Raw genomic sequence first — 17,393 nt, 5'->3', positions numbered from 1 at the left:
CATATCAGAATTCCAGTTAACTATTTGGCTGTGGACATTAACAGAAAATAATTAAGATCATAAATGAAATTCTAAACTAGTAGATAAAATTTTATTAGTTAATATATGATGAACATTTAACTGGTTAAACTGATCTACACTCTGTGCTTCCTTTCTGCTCCTTCTCTGTCTGTTGTGCTTTCATTTCTCATATATACATTGTCTGGACTCCTCTCTACGCTTCACTAAAATAGGATACCTCTTCTGTGTCCTTGTGGTTGGGAAAAACACCAACTTATCTTCCTCAGCAGGAACCCAACTGCCATTGAATTGAAACCACAACATTTAGTGATATTCCAAGACATAAGTGCTTGCTACTTTCTTGTTTGTTTGATTGATGTAAAACACTATGCATACCTGAAGCGGGTGACGAAGCGGTGAAGGAAGATAGAAAGCACAACTCTGGCAAGCTCATAACCAGGACACAACCGTGGCCCTCCTCCAAAAGGTGTGTATACATTCCCCGGGCTTGCTGCTTCTGAGTTATTCTGATCAATTTTTATCACAAGTAAGAAATTGAAGAATAAAGAAATCACTAGCATGTTTGATTTTATGGTGAGATTCTCTATTATCACTATTGGTTAGAAAGTATAGGTCTTTTTTAGTACATGTGTCTTGAATTATGTGGCAATCGCAAAATCGAACCTACACTGTGACTAAACAAGTAAACATAAATCAGCAATAGAGAGTGAGGTACCTGCCATCTCCATGGATTGAAGGTGCGGGCATCTTTGAAATGTTCAGGGTTCAAATGTACAGCACGGAATGATGCAAAGACCTTCCATCCCTTAGGAATAGTGTAACCTATTGCAAAATTAAGGCATTGAAACTGTGTTAAATTGAATTGAACTTTGTCAATACTTTATACCACTTTGTCTTTTATATAATTGGCTAGTCTATACACTTTTTTGGGCATTACCTTTGATGTCAATGTCTGTCATGGCTCTCCTAAATACCCCACTAATTATGTTTGCCACTCTTAAGGTCTCATTCACGACCTGTATTGCACAAACAATTGAATAAAAAGGCAGAGGACAAGGTTACTCACATTGATGAATTAATAGTAGTTACTGATACTTTTGTATTCATACTGTAATTATAACACATTGAGGATTGAGTTAAATTTTCTTACGCATTGAGTAAATGCCATTGACTTGTAATCTGCCCATTCTAGTGCTGCCTCGGGGTCACTCCTTGCTCTGATTTGGTCATGTTCTTCCTGCCCAACAACACAATCAAAGTCTCAGTCTCAAGTAACCAGTTGTCCCCCAACATAAAAACTACAAAATATTCAAACGTAGGTACGCTCAAATAAAAGATGACATGTCTATGTTTCTGAGGCAAGCCTACTAGGAAGTAGGAGCAAACATGAAAAGGTCATGTTTCATTGAACTACGACCGTCTCATAAAAAAGTCAGAAATCGAAGCCACACAAAGTACTTTTCTACAGAGTTGAAGAAGACGCATGGTGCCAAGGGCTTTTTGGTCTTTGAACTGTACGGACGGGACATTCAGGTCAAAAAGACCAATACGAAGCGTGCGCTTTGGACTGGATGTAATAATGTTGCCTCTTAGTTCTGTTCCACCAATTTCTCTCACGAAACTTCATGGTTTCACACGGTTCGTTTTACTATAAAATATAGAGAAATTCTATATAGCAGGAAAATATGGAGATTTGACACCAGAGTAAATATGGAGGTTTTGTTGAGAAGGTAGTGGGTCACGTAAGATTTTGAGTGTTTCATTTTAAGTATTTATAACCAGACATACAAATAATCTAAACATCTAAAAGATATTTGCATTTTTTCTTTATATCTTTATTCTATTGTATATTACATCAATTATTGCAGTCTCTTCTCTTCAGTTTCTCTTCTCTTCATTTCTTCGTGTCTATTGGATATCTGCTTTATGCAAATATCTACAAATCATTTTCCTTATTAGAACCAATGGGAGCTATTTACAAATCACTTTCCTACGGTCTGTAAGCCATTTATTAGAGTTGGTGAATGTCATTTGAAGACACATTACGAGTTCAACTTACAAAAATTGACACTAAACAATACATACACTTCATGTGAACAATACTTTATCTATCTCTCTATGATTCATTATCACACTATTTCATATGCTACATTCATTACATTCGTCTATTCTATGCATTTCCAACTCTAAATATCTATAGGTGTCTATGGTGCATTTTCCTAACCAACTGGGATAAGAAAGCAGTGAAGCCAGAGCTCTGAACACTTCAATTCAAACACCCCTCATCGGGCAACACCCGTGACCACCGACGACCTAACCTTAGTTTCAACTTAGACTATCTTTAATGGTGTTGAAAGGGGGGTGTTTAGTGTTGAAAGGGGTAAATAATGGTGTTGAATTGAAGTGTTGAAAGTTGAAAGGGGGAGAGAGGAGTTGAAAAAATTCAACACAGCTGAAACCTGCGTTCGGAGACACGTGGCACGCCTTGGTTGGTGACCGCCAGGCGCGTGCCACACACGCGCCGACAAGGCGCGTAACGCTACAGGCTTGGCAGCGTGTGGGTCCCAGGGCATCCGGTAGTGGGACGCGTGGCACGCGTCAGTTAGGCACCGACAGGCGCGTGCCACGCACGCGTCAGAGGAGAGAGAGGGCCTGCAGTGGGACGTGTGTCACAGCTTGATTGGTTCGGGCGATTTTCGTTTATCCTAATATTTCCAACTCAATTATTTCATTTAAAAAAAATTAAAAAATTTAAAAAATTTACCAAAATTCATGATTTTTTTTTCTCTATAAATAGAGACTTGATTCGTTTGATTTGGACACAGAAAAAAAAATCAAATTTTCCATCATCTTATTCATCTTATTATCTTTCTATTATCCCCTTTGCTTTGAAATGGATCCCAACAAGTACCATTTAAACACCCATAATTCTTCTAACCAAATTCCCAACAATTATCAACATCCAAATCAGTTTCCCAACTAGCAAATTCCCAACAATTATCAACATCCAAATCAGTTTCCCAACGCTGGACCGATTTTGAGCAAGCTGAGGGAAGTGGATCTAGTACACCGCAACCATACTCGACCGAGGTGTTACCCGCTTTTGCGGATCATGTGCGTGCTAGATCCGAGTTCCGTGATCCAAAAGTCCATCACGAACTGCAAGCAGATCTAGTGAAGCACATCTGGGCAAAGTTTGGAATGTATCATGATTAAATATGCTTTGTATCGTACTAATTACGTTATTTGTGTGTTGTGTGTTTAGTTTGTTGTCTTGCATTTTAAGTTAAGAAAATTAAATAAATTATTGTGTGCTTAGTTTGTTGTCTTGCATTTTAAGTTAAACAAATAAAATATATTATTGTGTGCTTAGTTTCTTTTCTTCCATTTGAAGTTAATAAAATAAAATAAATTATTATGTATATTTTTTTTAAAAAATATTAAATTGTTAAGTGTTTTAATTTAATTTATGTTTAAAAAAATTACGTTAATTTAATTTAATTTATAAAAATAAAAAAACATTAAATTAAATTAAATCGATAATAGTTTATTTAATTTAATTTTTATCGAAAATTTTAATTTTATGAAATCATAAAAATAAAAATATAAAATTAAATCAAAATATGAAATAAAAAAAAGTGGTGGGATAGAGGGTAGGGTGTTGAATGAAAAACCATTGGAGTGGGTAAAAGTTGAATGAAGTGTTGAACTGGAGAGAGAAGGTGATGTGGAGTGTTGGGAAAAGAAAAAGTGGAGTGTTGAGGGTGTTGAATGTTGAAACCATGGGAGATGGGCTTAGCCAATGCATGAGTTTCAACTTTAAAACTTTCAACCTATTAACTGCGGTGAAAATTTCAAGGAGAGACAGGCTTTAACTAAAAGTTTTGAAAGAAATCTTCTTAACGTGCACAAAACAACAAACCCGACATCAATTCTTTTCCATCGTTTCTCGCTCCCTACCCCCTCTTCAATCTCACAAGTCACAACAATTCATGGGTAATTTTTTTACGCAGTATTTGTAAAAGAAGTTAAGAAAAAAAGACTCATAGTAACAATAAATTAGTTCTTAGATGAAATTTATATATTTTTGTAACATACTAATTTAATTCGTTTATTAGGTTATACTCCCTCCGTCCCTAATTATAAGCAAAAGTTGTAAAAATCACACTTATTAAGAAAGCCTTAATTGATGCATTGGTTTTCAAAAAAAATGTACAACTTTCTATGTTTACCCCTATTTATGATAACATTTTTTCATCATTGTACTACTAATGGTGGTGCTCCACTACCAATAAATGCAAGGGTGAATATGGAAAGAAATATTAACTTTTGCAAGGTTAGCTTATATTTAGTGACACAAAAAAAGTCTCAATGTTAGCTTATAATTAGGGATGGAGGGAGTAGGATTTAGTTAAACTTGAATGCTTCAAAAGAATAGTCTTATATTATGTTTTTTTTTGGATATATTATTATGTTAGTTGTATCTAAGAACACAACATTTTTTTTCATTAGCTAAAATTGACAACTATATTTCATCATGTATTGAGTTGATTTATATATAGATGCATTAAAACACAAGCACAAAAAGTCTATCCCAGGTTAATTTGGGGTAGAGAGGACGGAATATAGAGAAGATCAGATAATGAAAATGAGATTACAAAGGAAGCAGCACCACATCGAGGAGTGAAGGTGGTCATGGACAAGGACAAGGGTGGGGTGGGGTTTCCCACAGCCTCAACCATAAGGTCCACTAGCTATACCCCAATTAAATCTTCTTATCAAAATATGGATAATATAAACATTGTAAGAAAAATCTTAGTAAGAGAAAATTAAATGAGATGCGCATGTGTACAGTTAAAGTGTAATTGGGTGTAGATCCTCTCAAGTGGGGAAAAACTTTAGGAAATAATGTGAGTAGATCTCAACCCTTCATTTCTTTTAAAATTGATTAAAAATTGAAACTAAGAGAAGATTAAATAGTGTCTTTTATATGTACTCAATCCTTTCTTTGTGAGTTTTTGTACCCAACGTTTTTGTACCCAGTCCTCATAATTGTTAAGACATCAATTATCAACTGATATGATATTTTTTTTTTGTAATTGTTAAGTTTTAATATTGAGATGAATCAGATGATAAGAAATAGTGTGAAGTAGAATTATCTACTGTTTTTTTTAAGACATGACAAGAAGTGGAATTGAGATAAGGATATGTTAGAAAACATTTATTGATTCCAGGAAATAAAATATTCTGAAAATGGTAATCAGAAACTCAAAATAAATATTTGTTGGTTCCAGAAAAAAAAAGTATCCAGAAAAGAAAAGAGTAAAATTTAGAATACCTTAACACTATTTACATACTACACGAATATGAAATGAAGAGTTTCAAAAAAAAAAAAATATGAAATGGAGTTTGATTGTGTTAATCTTATAGTATGAGGACGGGGTAAAAAACTCACAAAGAAATGATTGGGTACATCACACATAAAAAACACTGTTTAATCTTCTCTTAATTTCAACCTTTGATCTGTTTTAAAAGAAATGAAGGATTGTGATCTACTCACATTATTTCCTCAAGTTTTTCCCCACTTGAGAGAATCCGGCCTCACCTGTACTAATAGCTAGTAGTAACTTTTTACATAAATAAAGAGAGATATAGAATATTCTCATGATCTTGTGATAAAGAAGAAAATGGGTTATCTAAATGACCCATGATAAAGTTTTGGTGCTTACGCTTTTTAACGTACCTTGAGCTGTGCCATGGCTTGAGGAGTCTCAGTGAGGAACTTGACTGCAAGAGTCATTATGGTGGAGGTGGTCTCATAACCGGCGACGAGCATAGCCAACATGAAATCCACTATTTCCTCATTGGGGAAGTGGTCGCCGGAGGCCAACAGTGCCCCAAGCATGTCATTCTTGCTTTCACTCTCTTTTCTCCTCTTCCTCACTATCTCACTTAGTGCCTCTGCCACCTTAGTTCTTGCCTGCATATGCAATTCACTTTCAGCCCCATGTCACTAAAAGCACTTAAGTATTTATATCAAAAAACACTCAACACATAAGCACGTTTGAGAAGTTTTTTTTTTTTAAATCACGTTTGAGAAGGTGTTAGTTATTTTATAACTAAGCTATTTTAAAAATAAATCCAATTTTTTTAGTTAATCACAGATTTATCAAAAAAATAAAATAAAAAATTTAACACTTTTTTTTTGGGCAAAAAAAAAAAAATTTAACACTAATTCAAAAAGTTATGCTAAAAGATTAAGTTATTCAAAGTGCCCGGCCCAATAACCACTCTAACAATTCTAATGTACAACTTCTCCATAAACGTTCGTATACATAATTTAAGTGCTCTATAGTGTCCATCACTCACTTGTTAAATTCCTGCGAATTTAGTTATAGAAATAGTGAAATAATAGCTAATTTTTTAGGTAACTATTGTTCTGTCATTTTTTAGTTATAAACTTCATTTCACAATAGTTACAAATTTCATGTAAGTTAGAAGTCATCATTTCAATTGAAAATCATAAATTTATAGCTTTTTTTGTAAGTTAGAAGTCATCATTTCAATTGAAAAGTTTGGGAAAATAGAAGAGGAGATGCATGCACCTTGATGGCTCTGCGGTAGGTGGTGGAGAATAGAGGAAAGGGGAGTGTGAAGAATCCTTCAATCACAAGAACGTACTCTTTCCTTAAACTCTCTGTCCATTCATCTGGATCAAAGCTCATCAACTGCTTCACTGTCAGCTCAAATGTTATCTGCAAGCAACAACCAAAAATCTTGTCAAAAAATCCAAACAAATGTCTATCAATATCGATCACCGTCAACAACTCATCATCATTAATTACACACATTTTTAGCAATTAGGGGAAACTATATGTGTTAGCTAGAGAAGAAATGAAAAAGATACCCCCCTCACTTTCTCATGTCTCATGTACCAATAACATATTGATCATGTAATTAAGTGCATGCTCTTTCTTGTATGATGTTGACTTCATGTTTTATATCCAGAATGATTATATTCTCCCTAAAGATAACGTGAGATGTAAGGACTTCTCTGATCAAGGAAATTAGACACATTGTACTGAGCCATGGAATCTGAGTCACAATCCCCATTTACATCACGTACATCACAATCACATGCTAACACATATTAATTAATTCAACCTTTCGGTAATAATCAACCCCCCAAAATTGAATAAAATAAAATGAAAAGAAAATAGAGACTCAAACAGAGAGAGAGAAACTTTTTCATCTTTCAAGTGCTAGTTAGACACATGGAAAAAAGTTGCTTACTAATTAGAAATAAATAAGTATAAAAAAACAATTTTTTTTGCCTATAAAAAAAACGAGGGTGCAGAAAGCAGGTCCTGGTCCACCCACCTTCCTCACACGACATGATGATTGTTGGTGAGTGAGCTACATAGACTCGAGCAAATCCATAGCCGAGTTAACTCAATGCTCTTGCCGCTTCACATTTATCCGTACTTAATCAATTAAAAATTCAAAATAGTATAAAAAGAATTTTAACATAACTTTTTTTATATAATGTCCCCAATTATATAAATTATTATTATTATTGTGCTTCGACACTTCATCTTTTAAGTAAGTTGTTGAAGATTTAATTCTCAATTTTGATGAATGAGAAAAACATTCATTCGTGAGTCTCTTATCACTTAATGCACTATAAATTAGTCTCACAATTATCGACTTTTGAGAATAACGTTGTTAACCCAAAAAAATTACATAAAACTCAACACTTTCATTTATGGAATTTCTTTAATTAAAAAATTTGAAAGCATGCAAATAAGTGTAGATAATAAAGAACGATTAGAATTTAAAAATCCAATTGAATGAAATGATGGATGAAGATAATGTTCCATGAGAGAGAAGAGGTAGCTAACCTTCTTGGCCTCCTCCATGAGAAGAACCCGGTCAGACCAAGCATCCAAGTTGAGCCGGATGAGCCGGTCTATGTCAAGGAGAAGATGGTTCTTAATAATTGAGGAATTAGTGAAGCTCATCGTGAGGGAGTGCATTCTCTTGTGGAGCCCACCTTTCATAAGCAACAGCGAGTGCTTCCCGAGCAGGTTCGATATCGAACCAGGGTAGCTGGACTCAAAGAGCCTCCCTTCGTTCTGCAAAATGAACCGGTTCGTCACCGGGTCGGCCGAGAACACTGTCGGCTCGCCGAATACGTGGGTCGTGAAAATTGGACCGTACCGGTTCACTCTACGGTCGATGAATGGTTCTGGATTCTCGCTCTTGTAGGCTGATATTAGTTGTAGCGTCTCGCCGATCAACGGGAAGCCGAGGCTACCCGGTGGTAGGCGGAGGCGACGGTAGCGAGATTTGCGGAGGAGGAGGAGAAAGACGGTGGAGATGGTGGTGAGTAAGAAGATGAGTGTTGGCAAAGATGCCATGGAATTATAGAGAGCAAGATATTTAATTTATCCCACCAAATTATGTATGCATAGTTATAGAGAGAGAGGGGAAAAGAAAAGAGGGTGGTTTTAGTTCATAGAGAGAGAGAGAGAGAGAGAGAGAGAGAGAGAGAGTGAGTGTGGTGGTGATGATTTGAAGTGTATGAAGGAAGTGGCATTAATGGAGGGGAAGGAGCACACGAGGGGGTGGGTACCTCGGCAAAGTGTCAAGATTCTAGAAGAAGAAAAAGATGTGTCGGAAGAAATAAATGTGGGATATTTTTGAATCCAATAAAGGTTGGTATCAAATATTTAAAGAAATGTAAATAAGATGTGATATTGGGAGAGTTATAAAGAGATACTATGAAGAAAAGAAATGTAAATAAGATGTGATATTGTGAGAGTTATAAAGAAAAATGAGATGTATGAAATGCATGTATTGTTACTTTTGAGTGGTTTATCAATTGAGATTAATTTGAATTTCAATTTTGACCTACTTTTTCTTTTTCAGTTTTAGTTTATTCACACTTTTATTTTCTTTTTATTTCACTTTCACACATATTCTGTCTTAATCTCAATTTTTTTTTCATCACCTATCGTATCTCTCATACTCACTATTTTCATCTTTACTCTCAATGTAGAAGAGCGCGAATTGGAACATTTTATTGCCAAATAGTTTCTTTTTCATGTCTATTTTTTTATTACCAATAATCATGAACATGTGTTGTTTAGGGTGAAGTCTAATGTACATAGGGGCGGAGGTACCTGAGTGGCTTATTGGTGTTGTCGCGGCCCCCATCTTCTCCTTGACATAAACCGGCTTAATATATATTATCAGGTAACTCATATCACTTAGCACACTTTGGCGCTGCGATACGCACATGATGTTTGATATAATGAAATTTGATAAAATGAAAGATCAAAAATTGAATATTTGTATAGACGGGGTGTGCTAGTGAGGGTAAAACCCTAAAAAGTTATGATGATTGTAGACTAGTGTGTTGTAAGTGATATGATTGTAGACTAGTTTCGTTTGATATGTTGTACAATATAAGGTCCGATGGTATAAGACCTGATTGTATTATGCCTGATAGGATAATGCAAAATAAATTTTAATATTATTATACAGTGTTGGGTCATATACTGTATAATTTGGTGGCAGCAGTGGTGGCTGTGGTGATATTGGAGAGTGATGATGGTGGTGGATGGTGGTGACAACCGTAACACCCTCTATACCCCGCGTAAATATTATAGCATAAATCAGAGTAAAATGCATAGAGGGTGTCACATATATTCTCCAAAAACATAAATCAAAACACCTGTCATGCTCATAATATATAAATATAACTTTCAACATTGATGTCTCAACATCATATGCATAGCACAGCAGATTTATTTCAACTCCAAAATTTATCATAATCCAAAAAAAATAAAGAGAGTACATGAAATAACTCTTAACATCTAGGTAAAATACTAAAAGTTTCCCCGTGTTACATAACAGAGCATGACTCCCCTAACTAAACCATAAAGGAAAGACTAGCTCCTCCAACTAACCCTCGCGAGAAGCTCCACTATCCTCGGTACCTGAGCGATATCGCATAGAACATCATTCCAACAGAAGGATGAGAACTCATATCATATGGATAAGCATAATAATAAATAATGTAAAAGCTTATCTATGTTCCACATAAATTCTTCTTACTCCACTAACAAATAATCAATTATGTAATTTAATATAATCAATCAATCTCACAGTTATGACAATACTCCATAATTCATAGCATCGAGTAAGCAAATATTATTGTCTCCAATTACCACAACATTAAATCTCAAAAAATATCACAATTATCATTGATTAGCATCAACAACTCCCTAACACATATGACTCAAGTGAGACCCGTGCAAATGCCTTTGGTGCCATAGTTGTTATCCTTAGCGGTATCACCGCGTCCACTCCAGACAGATAACCACCAATAAAGCCCTCGCTCTAGGCTTTCTAAACCACTCCAATTTTGGGACAAGTCACTACTCACTAGCCTCCACGAGAACTAGCAAACATTGCCTCTTGACAACTATGCAGTGTATTGTGCAAAACTCAACTAAAATGTGCATATTCAGACCATCTCCAAGTCTTAATTATTTTAGCATATTCATCACCAGCTCAACAATTCTAATCACCTCCAATTTCACAAAACACACACTTACATGTTATCAATTACACAACTTGCAATCACAGTAACTTAACAACTAAACACATAACATCAATTCAGAAACAACATCATATAATGAACTATTAAACATATATAAATTAAATATAATTCATATATAACATGTTCTGCAACTATTATACAAAAACTGGATTCTTCCTAGTTTTCCCCCAAAATTCGCCATCTTCTGCACCATCCCCTTCATGTGCGCACTACCGCGCCCACCACTACCTACATGCGCCACCTCCCTCGCGCGCAACCCTCACCCCGGACGCGCGCCACCGCGCCTTGCGCATCACCACGCGCGCGCACCACATATTTTTTCGAAAATAACATTTGCACCTAAAATGACTAATTTTATTCAAAACGGTTATAAACTGTACAGCAAACTAGGCGAATTTTTAAATACGTCAAATACACTCAGAAAAATCACATTTTTATCATGGTTCCCTATACACGTTTTGTAAATCCCTTAACTTTTCAAGTCGAAATTCGAAGTACAAAATTCAGGAAAAATCTAACACTAACAGTAGTTCGTGAGAAACGAGACAGTTTAACATATCCTCACTAAAACTCATATAACTCGAGCTACAGACGTTGGAATGACGTGAAACCAGCGGAAAACGTTTTATAACAGAAAGGGCTACAACTTTTATGAAGACTACTTCTTCAAATTCGGTCATTAACACAGCTCGAAATAGGGTTCAAGAGCTCGTAAATTTCTGCAACCTCATGCGCGGCGCGCTACCCCCTCTCTTTCACCCATAATTCATAACCCTAAATTCAACTATCAACCTTCAGTCTAGAAAAATTGAATCCTATGGTTGCTAAATCAGGCTTTCTATCATTATTAACTATCATACCAATCTAGAGAACATGAATTCAAACCCTTACCTCTTGTAGATCAGTTCTAGCTTTTCTCCCCTTTTCTCCTCTCCATATATCACCTAAACCCAACAACCTTATCTAATTTAATCTTATCTCACTCAAATACGAAATAAATAAATTACTCACTCCATATATCACATAATCACTTAATTATCTAATAAAATCACATAATTACCATCTATCATAATAATAATTAAAATACAATAGTAAATAACCTAATAACGGAAAATGGGGTGTTACAACGGCGGTAATGGTGGTAGTAGTGGTAGTAGCGGCGTTGGTGGTAGTGGCAGCGATTATAGTGGTGAAGGGTGATAAAGGTGGTGGCGGCGGTTGTGGTGGAGGGTGTTGGTGGCGGAGACGATGGTGGTAGTAGCGATAACAATGTTTGTATCAATGATGATGACGGTGGTGGCGGCGGTGGTGGTGGTGGAGGTGGCGACGATGGTGGTGGTAGTGGCGATAACGATGACGGTATCAATGATGGTAGCAGTGGTGGAGCGTGGTGGTGGTGGTGTCGGTGATGATGGTGGTGGTGACGATAGTGGTGGTGGTGGTAGTGGTGGCGGCGGTGGAAGTGGAGGGTGGTGATGAGACATATTTTATTAAGTTGTGCCTCAATTGGGCGGGGGGGTCTTTAGGTTCTGAGATATTTCTTCTCCTTTACTTCTTCTTTTTCACTCTTCCTCTTTGTATTGGGTTGAAGTACCCCTTGTACTTCATTCAATATATTTTCTTTGCTTATCAAAAAAAAAAAAGTAATTTATACATCACACTCTTATTATGTCTTATCCATCATCTATAGGGTGGATCAAATAATTCTTCATTTTAATGTATAAGAGGGGATTGATTTATAAGTTTATACAATACAATGTAAGCACCAAATAGTGAATAAGTCCATAATGTATTATATAAGCTTATACTATCATGTCTAATACATCGTATCAAACGGACCCATAACGCTAAAACTATATGGGTTACGTTAACATCATTTTCCAAAAAAATAAATACCCCTCTAATCGAGTACTAATTACAAATAGAAAACTTGCAATCCTCATTGTGATAGAAGATTAATTACTTTGGATGATGACATTTTAGAATATTAGTTACCTCATTGTTAGCTAAGCAACAAAATGCAATGAATTCTAGATCCATCACACGTGCAATCAGAACGACAAGACACCAACATGGCCAAGTGCTTGGAAATTAAGTTGAAGACTAACGGGGGTAACTGACATTGGTAATAATTGAGGTCGGAGGCTATGGGATAAAGATTTGACACAAGAATAAATTAGGTAAAATCATGATAATTAGAAGAAACAAACACACTTTTGGAAAACTACAGTGGTGAATGTGTGCCATTGTGGGAGGATTTTTCTTGTTGGCTTTTTACTTTTTGCTTCATGGTGCTGCTGGCCTGTGTACTCCACTTGAGTATGCATGTCCCTTGCAACCTTGACGCTATATATCAACATTCTTGATGACTTTTCAGTGACATTGTCCGACATCAACACGTGTGAATGATGATGTCTTCTTTGGATGAGAAGCGATCTTTGATCACTGTTCTTGCCCTCTTTACAGGTTATTAATTTATTGTGCCGGTAAGGGTAAAGGGTTTAAATTGAAAGTGGTTTAAACCTTCAAGAATATACATCCCCTTTTTTATACAAGTCGTCCATGAACCATGATCCATTCTTGATTCTTGTTCATACATAAATTACTGAGCTATATAGCAATTGGCATGTAAGATCTGAATTCTGAAGTATTTATATATACTAGCTTTACTCTTTGTGAGAAAATATGTAAGAAAATTAAAGGAAGGTCTCATATATACCATATAACTACGTGTTCAAGTTCAAGTGCTTGTTACGCACGATAGGTAACCATAATAAATCTAAAATTGCTGTGGATAATCATTAAAGTTATGAAAAATTATTTATATCCAATATGATTTTAATTTGTCGTGATTTTTGACTGTATATTCATTCGACATGCGCTAAGCATACATTAATGCTTAGTAGCAGGTGTGAAAAAGTTGCGCATGTATAAGTTAAGTTTGGATGTGCCGTGGTGGGGATGCACTACACCGATTATTAACTTCATGGGTTTTTTATTATCAAACTTTCATGAGCTTAATTCATTTGAGAGTGAACTTAATTCTGACAATATAATTGGGCCTCATGGACCCAATCACCAGACTGTTGGGCAATACAAGGGGGCTCATTGACCAAAAATATTGTGCAGAGATTCGTAACATGGGAAGAAAAGTGCAATTGCACAAGAACCTATATATGGGGGAATCAGACTAACAGGGAGTGCATGTTCAACCTTAACATCATGGTTTTGAACAAAAAAAAAAACTTAACACCATGGTCATTGAAACTGGCTTATTTAATATAAATATATGGAAAAATTTAAGTTTTTTGACCTACTATAATAAGTTTAAAAAAAAAAATCAAAAAAAATATTTATTAATAATCATTAAAACAGTAATTAACATTTACATTAAAAAATACTAAGTCAATTATTTCTCCAGAATCAAAATTACAATCTCCAAGACCAGTATGATTTTTTTTAAGAACAAAGAGGGTGAAAATCAACATTTATTAGGGATAAAAATCCTAAAAAATAAAGATGGACTTTTATTCTCATAAGCCATTCATTGTTTTTTTCTCTGTGGTTTTCTCGTTCCTCACCAAAATTGAAGCCTCCTCCTCATCAATTTGGCTGCCACACTTGCTTCATGATCTGGGGAAGAAGACAGATCCGGCGAGTTCGCCACCGATCCTACGATATCTTCCTCTTCGCCGTCGTCGACGCTGAGCAACTAGTTTATATGCTTCTTGCCCAGATCTGGGTAATGGGTTGGAGGTGATCTAATCTTCAGGGTTGTGGTTTTTCTAGTTGAGAGGGAAAGATCTAAACCCCAAATGATGGATCTTGAAGAAAGGTAAGGACTTTTATTCTGGGGTTTGCTTTGGGGTTCTGGGGTTCAAAGATCCCACCTTTATCTCTGATTTGGGTTGGGGGTGAGGGTGGGGTGGGTTGCGGTTGAGTTTCCGGGTGGGGTTGTGGGTGAGGGTGGGGTGGGTTGCAGTTGGGTTTCTGGGGAGGGGGTGGGGGTGGGTTGCGATGGTAGTTGGAGGTGAGTGGGTTTCTGGGGAGCAAGTTGAAGAGTGTGGCACTGGCGGCGAAGAACATCAAGTGGACGGCTGAGATCAAGGGTAAATTGAAGCTTGAGGAAGTACACGTTTGAGGAATGAAATTGGAATTGAATAGAATCTTCTCTTTTCTGCAATTCTCTTCTTCTTCAATCCTCTTCTGCAATTGAAATTGAGAAATGGGTATATTATACTTATACATCAGTTGTTTGTTATGTTCTCAATTTGTTTAAAAGCATATATTTTAAGACATGATTATGATGAAAATGGGAGAAATTGAGAAATGGGTATGATGAAAGAATGAATTTTTTTATGAAAATGTTGATGATTGGTGATGGTTGGGGTGGTGGGGTGATGGAGGAGGAAGAAGAACTTAAATGTTTCTGGGTTGTGTTTCTGGATAGGGATGATCTGGTAGAGCAATGTTGATAGCAAGGAAGAACATGTTGAATAATTAACCTTTTTTTTAACTATTGAATAATTAACTTAATTCTTTATTAACTAATGTACTAATATTTATGTTTTTTTGGTTTTTTTTTTAAAAAACCTGCTAAACCTGCTATCATAGGTCAAAAGGCACTTGTGTAACCTTACACAAGCTTCTATTTGTGTATGCTAAATTCCTCCTAAATATATAACAGCATTTCTATATTAACACTAGCAGTTTTGCCGAACAACTTTGGCCATAGAAACAATCAAGGATTGAATCAAAATTGATTCAGGTTGAAGGTGCGAAGATATTATATTTAAATATCCATTATAAATTTATCATTATTCATGGCTGATCACTAGAAGCTACAGAGAAAGTAACTTTTTAACTGATTGGGAACCTAATCAAGAATTATGTTTAGTTTGTCCGAAGTTACTGGCACGGATAGCAAAGATTATTGTTATGCGTTGAAAGAGACAAAATCGCCTTTAAGGTCTGTCTCCCTTGTGACTTACCATGGCCGCCTAGATGGGAGTTATTCGAACGGTTTACAACACTGGATGCAGAAGAAAACATCACTCATATCATGCTATGAACGACTAAAGACTATGAATAGAGCATAATGAGTGTGGAATATGTGTATGTTTGTTTTGGCGTTAAGGCAAACACAAATGTGATTTCACGTATCTCAAGGTGTTAACATAGAAGATAGAATTTGACATATTGAGTTAAACATAGATCGGAGAAGCAAGATTTTGTCATGTTGAATTCAACGAAAATTCAAATACACACAACGTATGTAATTAAAAGTTGATTTTGTGCCCCCTTTAAGAGGCGGTGTGTATATGTAGGAAAAAGAACATTGGAGAATGTATGTTCACTTGTATCCTAAGTCTGAGGTAGGGTTGTTTTGATTCTCTCTCAATCACCCATCAGGGTTCACTTGGCGGACATTGGCGCCCAACGTGGTGCCTTGATAAAACACTTCCCACCGTCCTCATGGAGTACGAAGTTTTTGGAGATAAGGAGAATGATGGTGGTGATGAATGATGAGGAACGGAGATGGAACCATTGAATAAAGAGCTGACGAATTTGGAGGCAATGATTCCTCAAGAGTTTCTCAAGGAAGTTATGGAAAATTTAGCAAAAATTTGGAATGAGAACCCCTTGGCGCAAAGAAATAGGTCTGTCAACTAAAAGAATCAAAGTCGTAAAATTTCACTAGAGCATCATAAAAAGAAAGGGTACTTTTTCTGTTATGTCTAGTCTTTAATTTTCATACATAATCATGCGTGACAATACATACATTGATCGAAAAAAAAAGACAATTAAGAAAGTTTTCTATATGGTAACTGAACTAACTTTTCCTCTTTTAGAAATGTATTTAGATCAAGTGTTCCCCAACAAGGTGAATCGAACATTGCAAGGCCTGACAAAAGCGACCACTAATGATAGAAGTCGTGATGACAAATGAAGATTCACAAAAGATAAAGGAGAGTGCAGTCACTTACAAGACGCACTTTTTCTTTAAGTCTTTGTGTCCGGGGCTTGTGGATTGATTGGACCTAACTGACATGTGGGTTGAGTTTGCCTGAAGGTACTGTCACAATTAGCAAAAATAATCGTTAAGCATTGAAAAAGATAGGATCACCTTACAGGTCATCCTCCCCCGTGATTTTAGATGGTCATCAAGATGCGAGCTGACTGAACATGTTAGAACATTGAATGTAGGAGACAACATCCTTTATATCACGCTGCAAATAACTGAAGACTAGAAATATAACATAATCAATGTGAAATACGTAGAATGTAATAAGGGATTGATTGTGCTCCCCCTTTATAAGGCATGGATGAATATGTAGAAAATGAAACCTTGAAAAATGTATGCCCACTTGTATCCTAGGGTCGAGTTAGGTTCGTTTTGATTCTTTATCGGCCTCCTAGAATTTACTTTGTGTATCATTTTCAAATTGATTCTAAATTGTCAAAATCATTTTTTGGTGTTTGGATGTTTTTCTTCAGAATTTGGTTCTTCTTCCAAAATTAAGTATGTCATAAAGCTACAAAACCTAATTTTTCGTGGTGAATATAATCAATACTTACAACGACTTGTTGGTACTTAACTATGTTAACCTGAAAAGTTCAAAAAAAAACTATGTTAACCTGAAACATCATAACACTTAGCCAAATTGAAAAAAAAAAACAAAAAAAACAAAGCCACATTAATTAGTAACAGAGACGCACTGTGAAAAACTTCCTTTGATCT

General features: G+C 35.8%; 1 protein-coding gene across 1 annotated transcript; it reads right to left on the bottom strand.

The window, feature by feature from the left end:
- Nucleotides 1–51: 51 nt before the first annotated feature.
- On the bottom strand, nt 52–8,675 carry LOC130722383 (3beta,22alpha-dihydroxysteroid 3-dehydrogenase-like). Its single transcript, XM_057573090.1, has 8 exons — nt 7,923–8,675; nt 6,627–6,776; nt 5,765–6,001; nt 1,172–1,258; nt 959–1,037; nt 737–843; nt 397–527; nt 52–298 (listed from the first exon to the last, which is right to left on the bottom strand). The coding sequence occupies exons 1-8, from the start codon at nt 8,439–8,441 to the stop codon at nt 181–183; spliced, it is 1,428 nt and encodes a 475-aa protein (XP_057429073.1). The 5' UTR covers nt 8,442–8,675; the 3' UTR covers nt 52–180.
- Between the last annotated feature and the right edge of the window lie 8,718 nt (nt 8,676–17,393).

This window comes from Lotus japonicus, chromosome 6 (genome assembly GCF_012489685.1).
Source record: "Lotus japonicus ecotype B-129 chromosome 6, LjGifu_v1.2".
NCBI lineage: Eukaryota > Viridiplantae > Streptophyta > Magnoliopsida > Fabales > Fabaceae > Lotus > Lotus japonicus.
Note: the sequence above shows the minus strand (reverse complement) of the source record. Positions and strands in the feature narration are given on the sequence as shown.

Coding starts and splice junctions, on each gene's coding strand:
- LOC130722383 (XM_057573090.1), bottom strand. CDS start 8,441: ATGGCATCTTTGCCAACACTCATCTTCTTACTCACCACCATCTCCACC. Junction 6,002..6,626: donor CCTACCGCAGAGCCATCAAG/GTGCATGCATCT, acceptor TTGCATATGCAG/GCAAGAACTAAGGTGGCAGA. Junction 528..736: donor TCAATCCATGGAGATGGCAG/GTACCTCACTCT, acceptor AAAATTGATCAG/AATAACTCAGAAGCAGCAAG.